The 12741-nt window shown below is 40.8% G+C and overlaps 1 protein-coding gene across 1 annotated transcript in view; it reads right to left on the minus strand.

Moving 5' to 3' along the window:
- wnt5a (wingless-type MMTV integration site family, member 5a) overlaps window positions 1-12111 on the minus strand; it is a 65659-nt gene extending 53548 nt beyond the window's left edge. The window contains exons 1-2 of the mRNA XM_077568069.1: window positions 11963-12111; window positions 8824-8881 (exon numbers count right to left, since the gene is read on the minus strand). Coding sequence (XP_077424195.1) covers window positions 8824-8858 — 35 coding nt within the window. The 5' untranslated portion in view covers window positions 8859-8881; window positions 11963-12111. The remainder of the gene's footprint in view (window positions 1-8823; window positions 8882-11962) is intronic.
- Window positions 12112-12741: the final 630 nt, after the last annotated feature.

The following is a 12741-nucleotide window of genomic DNA, read 5'->3' on the forward strand; positions in this document are numbered from 1 at the left end:
ACAATAATAATTACTTATAATTTTATGTACATCTGTAACAAAAAAGTGAAATGTGGAGCGTCTCTTTCCTTAATTTCTCACTTGTTTGATCTCTGTATTATAATATAGGTACAGAGGCCAGAGCAATCCGCGCCTTCCTTGACAATGGCATCATATTGTTTGTGGTTTAATGAAAAATAATAAAGATACTACTGTATACTCAACTGTATGTCGCGCCTCAACATGTTGCAAGAATGGGTTCATGTGTGCGAGTGCGTCTTAGTCATTGGCTGTTTTTTGTGATTGTCCAGTTCAGTCCCATTCACAGGGATGTGATTTTTCCGCTAATTCGCGGAATTCCGCTTTTTTTACCCCCCCCCACCCCCCCCAAAAAAAAAATCAGTTTTTTTTTTTAGTAGTTCATTGTGTATGCACACGACTCCGACAGATAACATCTTCTGCTATAACAAAGACATTTGTGGTATGCTCTAATATGAGTTACTTTTCATTTGGTCATGATACAATTATTTGTTCATGAAATTTGAACACTTCAACATTATTTATGTGTTAACTTAGTAATCACATTAGTTAGATATGATGATATTCTCAGTGATAGTTTTTAAAAGCAAAGGCAGTCCAATGTTTTTGAATGTGACTGATTTTGAGTTGACTAAAACTGCCATTTTATATGGGATAGTTCAATATACATTGAAAATTTATGCTGTTGTTTTGTCTATTTCTTTGTCATGTGAGTGCATTGAAAGTACTGGACCTAGCTGGGTGCCAGCGGCCCCCAGACCCCCGGCTAAATTTTCAGATAATTTCACTTTGGTCAAATCACATCCCTGCATTCAGCTGCATTGTTCGTTGTGCGGCGTGCCCAAGGTGAGATGTGAAGTTGTGTGATATGAGTGCTTTTAGTTGCATGTGTTTGGTGAAGAGTGGCTACTGAGGCAAGCATTGGATGTTTGTGGAAGATAATTTCATGGACCGTGATTCCTTTTTCATTTTCTTCTGCCTCTAAATCCCATTCCCTCCCCCAATCAGTCGTCCTTTTGTAGATGACTCTCTTTGGGATATAATCCATCTGACCCTCATGCCATCCCACTGAGCATTCTTCTTTGCACATTGCAAAAAAAAAATTCTGCCATCCCACCATGAACATGCACACACAGAGAAACACACAAAGACCGGCTTTCCTAGTAGTGCCTCCACAGGTGCAAGGATCTCCTCAGGGAAGGGCTTTTGTGTGCTTCCATCTCCATAAACTCACAAAACACACTTGTAATCTGGTCAGGATTTTTCAATCTACTTCTCTTTCTTGAGCTTTTTTCCCCCACACACGAACACACAAATGCACACGTAGTACAAAATCAAAAATCCATTTAATCAATATTGGATATCAGCAAGGTTGTACTCAGTGCCAAAAAGCCACCTCAAAGTACAATGGTGAGATCTGATAGATTAAACCATGAAGAGAAAGACGAAGGAGAGAGGCAGCTGTACAGTCAGACTGAATCACTCCTGGCATGCCCAGACAGACCTGACGTTCAGAAGTTCAGTCGAAATACAGTGGAATTTTGATTTAACAGACTAATTGCGGGAAGGGGTCATCCCTTACATTACATCAAAGTACACCTGGTCACATTCATGAGCCACTTTTTTCCCCCTTGTGGGCTTTACAGAAAACATCTCTGTATTGCAGCATAAATAGTATGGTTGAGACACGTACACTGCTCGCACCAGTAAAAATCTTAATAGGTCAATACAACATGCTACTTTGGAGCTGCATTCTAACGCTCATGCTTTCCATTACATTTGTAAGGATTGTCTCCCCTGCCAACATGGCTGCCACAAAGGTGCATTTTATTCTGCTCATACCTTTGTAGGGACTGTCTCCCCTGCCAACATGGCCACTACAATGGCGAATTTTGGCCAGCTCTAGTATACAGACGCTCCCCTACTTACGAACATTCGAGTTACGAACAACGGTACATACGAACATGTCTGCGCGCATGTGCGCATGTCAAAAAATGTTCGGAAAGAGATGCTGTAAGTTAGATTTTTTATTGCGCACCTTTTTCCGAGTACTGTAGTGCTTCTTTCCGCCGCTAATACCGACGCTTGGCGCTGTGAGAGCTCACCCAGGCTCAGCAACGTGTCGAGGAGGAGGAGGAAGAAACGCCTGTCCCCATGAAGAAGCCATCGCACTCTTCGAGCAGCAAGACCCAAATATTGAACGTTGCACAAAGGTTGCAAATCAATTGAATGATGCCATACAGTGCTACCACATCATTTATGATGAAAAAAGAAGAAAACTGTGCAATCGTAGTTAGATCGCTTCTTTCGGCCAGTTTCTAGTAAATCCTCCAAGGAAGATACTCATCAACCCTCATCTTCTTCTCCGCGACCCTCAACTTCTTCCTACATTGAAGTTACGGAGGAGGAAGTAACTTTTGAAGCCCATTCCAGCGACGACGAAGAACCTCTCATGATATAAAATCCTCCTCTTCCTCCTCCTCCTCCTCCATCAAATCCTTAAGCATCGAGTACATCTTCCAAAAGTAAGTTAAACTTCATTTTATTTATCTTATTACGTACATGTACAAACTGTGTGTGTCTCTCGCTCTCTCTCTCTAACATACGTAGTACAGTACTGTACGTATTCTCTTTAAACATAAATTATAATACAAAATATAGCACTGAAGCAACTTACGAACAAATTCACCTTACGAACGATCGCTCGGAACGTAACTCGTTCGTAAGTTGGGGAGCGTCTGTACTGCAAGTCTGTTTATCCATAACAAGAGAGCAGCCCAACCCGGAAATACCTGGCAAGTCTCTGTCTGTTGATGGCCGTGTACTGGTGTTGTGGCGAACTGCGGCCAATTCAGCTACTTTAGCGCGTTTTCAGTGGACTAAACACGATTTTCTGTCCGTAGAATGCGGGTTCTAGTTCAATTAAATGGAGGCTCCACTGTATTTAATTTACACACGCAATGATGTATCTTCAGGAACAGAAATATCAAACATAGACAAACTCAAATGTATAAATTGAATATAACAATCTAGAGACTGAATTGGTAGCGTGTTGGGTATTGCCAGTTTTGGACACAATGTACACGTCAAGGTCTGTTACAAAGTACAAAGGGTACTGATTCGAGACAAATGGGTGTGTGAAAGCAAGGTTGGTTTATCCTCCGCCAATAATGACCCACAGAAGCATGCACAGATCCAGTCTCAAGAGCACAAGAATGTAAAACAGAGATTAATCACTGGGGAGTGATAAATCACCTCCTCCCTGCATAATCGCAGGTATTGTGTGTGGTCGTGTCTCAGTGTGTGTAATGAGTGTGTTGTGGGTGGAGATGAGGTGCAACATTGACACACAATGGGTGTCGGAACATGCAGTGGAGGCCCATTAGCTGTGCACACATATTAAAAATTGTGATGAATAAGAAAAATTACTGAAGCGTTTAAGTCCGGCGTAAAACTATGAATACTTGACTGCACAGTTAAGTGCAGGAGTTAACGGTTAAGAGATTGTGCCAAGACCCCTGGGCCTGTACTGGTGGGGATTTCTGCTCGCAGGACGGTTTAGCGATGTACCGCAAAGTTGTTACGAATTCCACAGGTTTAGATGATGTGTTTAATCCTAGTTTGAAGAAACTATAGTGAGCCAAATAAGAAAACATTTTGTTGTCTCAATTAAATACAATAAATATCACAAATACTGTAAACCAGACATCTCAATTGTCTCAATCATGTCTTTTTCAAAACCTGCCGTGAAGAGAAAGGTTGACGACGAGAATAGCCAGTTTCAAGAAAAACAGGACATGAGAGAGGGGACCGGGTCACCAATCTTGTTCACCTTCTGAAGAACCGTTTATGTTCTAAATTGATTTTAAAAACCAAAAGACAACTGGATTAGTTGTACCTTTTTTTGAATACTTGAACCCTTTTTGGTAGAATACTTGATGTGTCCCAGACTCTTATCACCAGTGGCCCCAACATCAGTTGAGTTTGTAAACAGTATTTTGAAAAAATAAGAATTTTCAGAATTGTGTGCCACATTACAGGAAATTGTGAACAGGTGAGATTTTGTGTGAATAACAGAGTAGGTTCCATGAAAAGTTAGATTTGTGACTACTGAACCATGTATATGCGGTGAGCCACTGTACTCTCTACTGAAATTCAAAAAAGCCACAAACCGGAATAAACCTGCCTGTCTTGTAAGGTTGCCGCAACCCTTCTTCACAAGCTCCTTATCTGTCTGCTTGTCCTGAAGAAGAAGAAGAAGAAGAAGAAGAACAACCTCTGGTTCATGTTTGTCTGCTACTTGCAACGATGGCAATGACCTCTCTATTATTCCTTTTAACGGACCTACCTTAGAAGTAAGTAAATATACCATGGGCACATGTGAATGGTATCATTTTTTTTTTTTTTAAGTATTTATTATATACTTTCATAATTCAAAAGTCGAAATGGTTGCGACAAGGATGTTATAATTAGATGTCTGTACAGTATTAGCTGTGTTGGTGAAAAATGCAGCAACGTACAATTAAAATACTTAGTGTCAGTATACAGGTGTTGCTGAGTTATTGATTTCACTCCTCTCGTGTTCAACGTGGTGGGACGACATTTGACCTCACAGACTGACGATGCTGACAGCGGGATGAGGGATGGTCTCGGTTGGACACCTCGTCTGACCCCCGTCAACGGTTCACTGATCACCAAAGAGATACTTGCCAGCATGTCCGCACAAATGCATCCGAAGTGCATTTAGCCACACCTCAATATTACCCGCAAGAAAATATGTATTTAACTCATGAAACAGGCCAGGACAAAAAATGATGGTACCCTTAACTTGACACGAGTATTTTGTCGCGCAAACTATTTTTGTAACTTTGAAACTTCTGGACATCCCAACGGGTATTTTGGCCCACTCTTCATGAGCAAACTGCTCCAGTAATGTCAGGTTTGAAGGTTGCTTTCCCCAGACGGCATGTTTCTGCCCCTTCCACCGATGTCCAACAGGATTTAGATCAAGGTTCATAGAAGGCTATTTCAGAATACTCCAATGTTTTGCTCTCAAGTATTTTAAGCAGTGTGTTTTGGGTCATTATCCTGTTGCCCGTGGCCTTCGACTGAGATCAAGCATTCTGACACTGGGCAGCACATTTCTCTCTGGAATACCTTGATAATCTTGAGATGTCACTGTACCCTGCACAGATTCAAGCAAAGCAGCCCCAAACATAACAGAGCCTCCTCCATGTTTCACAGTGGGGATAGTGTGCGTTTCCCGGTATGCATCGCTTTTTTTTTTCTTTTTTTTTTTTACATCTGTGAACATACTGTAGAGCTGGTGTGTCTTGCCAAAGTGGAGAATAAGAGAATAAAACAACAAGCAATCCAATCATTTTTCATACCACTTGTCCTTTAAGAGTTACGAGGTTAAATGAGCTAATTATTCTGGTCTGGTAAAACTTTCTCTGCGAATATAATATAATAAAATAAAATTTCATTAAGAGAGTATTTAAGTTGTCTCAAGAAAATAGCTGATGAAAGGGTCCATATCTGTTCTAGTGTCGGAAAAACTCCTGACTCACATAAGGATGTTCCTGGCATGACAGCTCATTGAACCTGTTGTCCTTTGAATTGACAATTGAAAATGGATGTGACCAATGCTTCCAATTGTGTTCTAATTAGACATATTTGGCCCTCTACACAAAGAAAAATCGTCTTCAGAAATATGTGGAAAACTTGGCTTGCTTTTAAGTTATTACTTACTTTTAAGGCTATGTGACCGATTGTCATGGTTAAGATAACTCAAGAGTAATTCTTGGAAACTGAAAATGAGCAATGGTCTTGCAAATATGCTATTTTGTTAAAAACATGTCACTCATACTTATACTTGTGGCCGCGGTAGGGATTGGAACTATCCAGGGCTGTAAAGCATCCAACATTTATTCGACCACCAAACACTTTCTTGCTATATACAACATCACCGCATGCCATCTTCAGCAAGCAGCACTGCCATGTGCCAAGCTGACTGATGTGAAAAAGGCGCCTCACTTGGTGGAAATTAGACCAGGTTTTCTCAAGCATTTTGCCAACCATATTACCAATAATATCCATACAATTTCTGTCTTGCAAGGTACAATCTAACCAGCTTCCCCCCTTCAGCTTAAAACATTTACTCGGAGGTAAATGTTTCCAAGTCAAAGGCACACAACAAAATTGACAGCGTTTATTCAACACCTTCAGAGTTAAATGTAAGACTTAAAAAGTGTCTATAATTGTCCATACTACTAAATATAGTTCAAACAACCCTTTTGATGTTAAATACAGAGTTAATCTAACACTAGGTGATCAACTCTACAAAATAACACCTACTCTAGACACTATTTAATTATAATACGATTCGGTGAACTTCAGGCCAGTTTTGTTTAACAGGCGCCCTTGGCCTTGTGTCGAACCAATCAGATTCAGACTTAAAGCAAGCAAAACAATTTCCTTGACAGCAACTAATGTGCATTCCAGAATATTAAACAGCACTGACAGTCTCTTGAATGTGCTTTGCAGCCTCCTTCTATACACACACAAACGAGTGGAATAATTACAGATGTACATAATGTGGACACACAAATGCCGCATTCATAAAAACAGCGTGGCTAAACTTTTTTTGACTTGTTTTAGCCGGAACAAACCTGTCCCCACTAGAAAAGCCCCTCAGCTTCTTTTCTCTCCATTCAGTACAAACAAATTCACGGTGGGATAAAGGCATAATGTTTCCAGAGAACCTCTTCCCCCACCATGCTTCACTTTTTGGCCCCGAGTTCTCCTTCACTTTTTCCTCCACCCCTCCTCTGGTGCGCTCTCTGCCCAAAAGGGCATTCTTATTTCATTAGAGCAGGGGGTGTCTTTGAGGCCAGGAGGGTAAACAAAACCTCTGTAATCACCAGCAAGGCATACGCAAGCAACGAGCCAATCAGCATCCAGTGTTCTGACAAACATCCACATCTATACCTGGATGCTCAAAAGTTAAACAACTTTGCCAATTCCAATCTCAAAGCTCACTTTATGTGGAATATAAAGCTTGACCTCACATTGGGAGTCAAGGGAGCGTCTGTCAAAGAAAGCACGAACGCCTGCTGCAAACACTGTGACGTCCGCACAGACACGCAGATCGCTGGCTATTTCTCTGTCTATTTGGCTATCTACGCTGTCATCTTTGTTTGTTCATATTAGGGAGGGCTCACTCAGGGACAGGATATGGGGATTAGGTCTGGCCTTATTGCGCTGTAGCTACACACCACTAAATAGCTCCCATCTGTTCTTCCATAAAGGGTGGCTAACGCACTTTAGCCGTGCTCGCATTGCACACTGCCAGAACAACAGCAGCGGATAGATGAACTGCACTGATATTGCTAGCCACAACACCACTCTGCGCTAAAGGCTAATGTGCCTGGCTTATTGTATTAGATCGGGATAAGAAGAAGCAATACACACACACGTTAATGCACACACACTCACCACCGGCATATCTGATTCAAGATAAAAAAAAAAAAAAACGGCGAGCTTAGCCAAGACCCAGAGTCCTAGGTTTACCTTGAAGGAATATATATATTAGAGAGCAGCCAAAGGAAAAAATGGAGGTGGAAAGAAAGGATGGAAAAAAGATGGAGAGATGGAAAGAGGGAGAATTGGAGCAGTGTGGTCGTTCCTGACGGGGAATCCTGACACTGCTGCCTTTGCGGCACACATGGACTACATTACAGGCTATGTAGACTGCGTGGGTACTATACGTCGTGCTTGGTAATGCTCTCGCGCACAAATACACACGCAACTAAACCTATCGTGGCTACACTGTGGAAAGACAAACCATTTGCTCCAACACACTAACAGACTTGTAATCCCTAAAGCACCATCAGGGCAAAGTGCATAATGACTAAATCACTGCGGTTAGAAAGACAATCCGTTTGTGATGGTCCACCTGTGGATTATTGGCGGGAATTAATGGCATTCATTGGAAACTATGAGTGTACGAAGCCGCCTGCTATTTGCTTTACTTGACACATAAAAACATGTCCACCCCTCGCAGCCGTGTATCTCTTCATCCATGTTCCTTTCCGCCTGACTCTGTTTTAAACGCACACATTAGCGCCAAGTAACCCATAGCACAGGCCTCTTTTGGCAGGTCTGTGTTAAAAGGCATTTTGAGTCCATGGGGGGGATTCGATATAAAACTCCCACAACAGGAATTACCCTTTATGACTCTGCATTCTTCATTTTATGCTTTTTCAGCTTGCAGTCTTAAAAAAAAATCATGACTGTTCAGTGTTGTATTGTAATTAACTACCACACACACGGAAACACAACAGGGTGGGGTGGTACGGTAAAATTTTACTATGGCTGAAAAAAGGCAAGTCTTGGGGGAGACCGACTTGTCCATCTCTGGTTTGTGTCACTGTGTCGTTTTTATCACCCGTGGACCCTAGTACACCCACATTAGGCTGCTTAGTGCATTTAAATCTAATAGCGCACAGTTGCCTATATAACCATGCAGACAGTGAATGAAAAGCACTTTAAAGAACCAGCACATGCACCTTCACCATAAAGGCTACAATAAATCCCTGAGTGCTCTTTAGTCAACGGAAATTCATAAGCAATGGGAAAGGTGCTGTTACACTCCCTTTGTCAGAGTTGGGTAACGGTGTGGTTACTGTGGTCGAATCAACGTTGCTGGCCAGTGATTACGCTAGCTTACTGTAGGCTATTGTTTAGACTAGATGAATGCATCCTGAATGCATTTGGACAGGATACAAAAGTTTGGGTACTCACTTTGTACAAATGTTCCAACGATGACGCCACTTCATGCCCAAATGCCCTCTTCATCCTCCTGGGTATAAACAGGGGAGAATGAGATACATCGAAGTCAGTGAACTGTTTTCAAAAGCACACTTTTATTGCAAACTAAAACATTTTTTAAAAAGCCTCTTGTGCACATTGAATGCGTTTAAACGCAGTCAATAAGCCTTTTAGGCCATGTAAATGCCAAAACAACAATAACAAACAAAAACCCGAATATGCTCTTATTTGGGCTAAAAACCCAAATAAGACCACTGGGTTACACCTATAGTAACAATAATTCTTATTCAAATTGACATATTTGGAATACCTTGATTGAATCGGGATTGGGTTGCCTTGTGGGAATGCTCTATTCTTCTACTTTTTCTTCACTTATTTCTATTCATAAGGAATCTTGGTCTTTGTAGCACAGGAAGGACTTATACACGACGCCGTTCCACTCGCCAAACAAGCCTCACTTGAATACATTGATTTGACTGTTTGCGGTGTTTTCATGTGATTTTCTGTCTCTACGGCCAAAATGTCACAGTGTGTATTGATACAAAGATACACAGTATATGTGCATCTGGCATGCGACCCTCCGGAAATACTCAAGCAGAGGTAAAAAAAATAACATGAACCACCACACTTTTGCAGCAGGGAGGAAATCGACTACGTTATTATTTTTTGCGTAATAATGTTGTCCATAAGCGGGTTATGCCGATTGTTTCCTTAACTAGAATTTTGACCTGAACCCGAATAGTGACTGCATGTAAACGTAGTCATTGTGACATTCTTTGTGTTGAGCCGTTGTGACAAGCTTGGTAAACTCACTGGGCCGCAACTCGGCAGTGACTATAATTGCCTTTGTATGTAATGTGCTAGCTAGCCAAGATGCTAAATGTTAGCATGCGGCAACTGGCTGTGACATACCCTCTAAACAAAACCAGACCTATATATACTCATTCTGGCAGGTTAAACACACAGTCAGACACACTCTCGCACACAAACAATCATGAGTGCCATGTGTAATTTCTCACAGATCTGAAGAAAGCAATATGTTGAGGCCTGAATAAAGATGCAATAACCTAAAAGAAAGGGTTGTACAATTCAAATTTTGATAAACACTTGAAGAATGTTTTCTATTTCCTCCAGGGCCTGCTGCCAAGTGTCTGGCAGTGGAGCTGGCACAGCTAAATGAGAACAACATGGACACGAATATGCCTGTCAAAGCACACACACTTCCTGCTGAGGCACCGAGCCGGGCTATATCTCAAGAGGATAAACACACTTCCAGTGCTTGTCTCCATCAATTATATTTCACCTGTACACCTTGGCAAATCAAAGTGTAATATGGGTATTTATTGTAAGCACACGGACAACTGATTGCACTTACAGAAAACAATCTGAGACACAATTTTATGTTGTCACTCACAAAAGAGGGGCCAAAACAATTTTTTGAAATCAGTTTTTGTTTTTCAAACGTCTTGTGTAACACCTGGACTGGATGCTAGGCATGTGAGAGTTTTATGAGCTAATCGATGGCTAATCTGCTCCAGAATTTGATGGTGGGGGGGGGGGGGGAGAGATTGAGGGGAAGAGTCGAAGACCATATTGAAGAAAAACAAACAGAGTAATTAATCACCTAGATGAAAGAGAGAAATAAAAGGTGGTGCGGAGTCTTGTGTTTGGAGGGAAAACAGTCTCAGTGACATTCAGACTGTGTGACCTGACATACCCCTTCAGCACTACACGCACACACACCCACACGCTCCTTTGGGGCTTTGTCGTAACCTTGGGGTGAAAGAGCAGATATGAGGAAAAGCCACGTGGTGATAGGTTGACCTCTGTCAAGACGTTCTGTTGTTTTTAAAGTGTGTGTGCTTTACACAAGAGGAAGTGTTAAATGGTAACAACTTGCCTAAATAACAAGCTGTGTGACCGTGGTTTGGGAATAGAAGACAATGACTACAAGACTACTGTAAAATGCAAGTTGATGACATTATCAAATATATTCACTAATTGTACTACATACTGTTTTCAACATAGTATAATAATAATAATAACCTACTTTTAATCAAGTTAAATAAGTCCTCGTTTAACCTGCTCCTCTGACAAATTAAGAACTCATATTTAAAATTTAAAAAAAGGATCAAACAATTCATCAACACTCATTCATACTTATATCCCTAATTCTATGGGATTTTAATTGTCGATAAAACCATCCAATAATGTATATTACAGACTTGATCATTTTGTTTTTGCACACTATCAACAGCAAATGTGATCGGAGTCGGTGTCCATTTAAATATACAGTACATTCACTTATTTTGATTTTGTAAAGGTGTTAAACATTGTTGTCAAGGGTTAAAAGGTACATATAGATATCTGTGCTAAATAATATAATAATATTTACCACCTAATAACTTCAATTCAAAATGATGTAAATCTTACACATTCATATACACTACTGTAATTCATTCCATAGCTCAAACATGAATGTGTGCTGCAGGCAATCCGTTGTGCATATTTCACTCCAATTTAGACAGCAGTTCCAGAACCATTTAATCAATTTGGAAACATTTAAAACCGCATATAAAAACAGACATGGGTATTTTGGCTTGTGGGAATCCCCAAGTACGGTATTAATCATAACCTGCCAAACAGTCATTCAGAATAGAATTATCTTCATTGTTTAAATTCACTTATATACCAGGTCAAGGCTTTGTGATATTCTACTCCATTCTTCAGTAATATTTTGTCATCGAATGCTGTACACACCAAAAAAAAAAAAATAAACAGAACAGGAATATATGAAAATGTATAATTTTTGGGGGGCTAGAAAACATTACAATTTGTGTGTACATTAATACATAAAGTGATGCAAATGCTCAAGTATTGAATGTTGGTGTTGATAGGAAATACAGTGTAATCTTCAAACAGACACACTAAGTCTTGCCTCGGGCTTGTCTCTTAATGATAACCAGACAGAGAAAAATATGTCATGAACGATTCTTGATTTCAACTACACAAATCCCAAATTTGTTTTGTTTGACGAGACCATCGCATGTTTTGTGTAATCAAACCTGGACTTGGCACTGATGTGTATTGATGCGGACATTCAAAAACTGACCTGGTCCAGAGGGGATCGGTGGTTGGCATGCGGGGGTCCTCTCGGGAGGCTTCTGTGATGTATATTTGCCGAGTGCAAATGGACGGAATGGTGAGGATGATGTTGAGGGTGGATGCGATCTTCCTCGTAGTTATCGGCCATCATCTTCATTCGGCTCTGAGTCTGCCAAAATCGACACAACAAAACAATTTGGTTATTATTAGTCTGCTGATGGGCCTTCTCCAGGGTGGAACATGTTGAAATCCTTCAAAGATGTTAAAAGTAGGAGCGCTGACAATACTTGACAAGTGATACATTGCCTAAGTCGGAGTGTCTGAAGGAAAGACCATAAGTCTGTCAAATATTATCCATTTCACAGAGTACCACTTAAAAGGATAAGACAAATGACAGTAAGAACAGTTAGTGAACGTTGTACGTAGCCTGAGGCTGCAGACGTTCTCACGCATTTTAGATTCCATAGACTAGAAAATTACACTCAAATATTTGTCGCTCTGGATGCCCAAAAATGGCTTTCTTTGTGTGTTTGTGTAAGAAAGTGTTTATGTGAAAAAGGCTGTCATTCTACTAACATTTCTGGCATGCACTAAAGAGAGATAACAGACTGCACTGACGGACAATAGGCTGACTTGTGTGAGGCCGGCTGTCTAGGAGATAGACATAGATGGAGTGGGTGCAGATATATCGACAGGTTCAGCTTTATACTATATTTTCTCTGCTGCAAATACTTTCCCTGAGGGTGGACTTCAAACCTGTAGGCACAAACGTGTTGAGGCTGAAAA

Source organism: Vanacampus margaritifer, chromosome 1, assembly GCF_051991255.1.
Source record: "Vanacampus margaritifer isolate UIUO_Vmar chromosome 1, RoL_Vmar_1.0, whole genome shotgun sequence".
Classification (NCBI taxonomy): Eukaryota; Metazoa; Chordata; class Actinopteri; order Syngnathiformes; family Syngnathidae; genus Vanacampus; species Vanacampus margaritifer.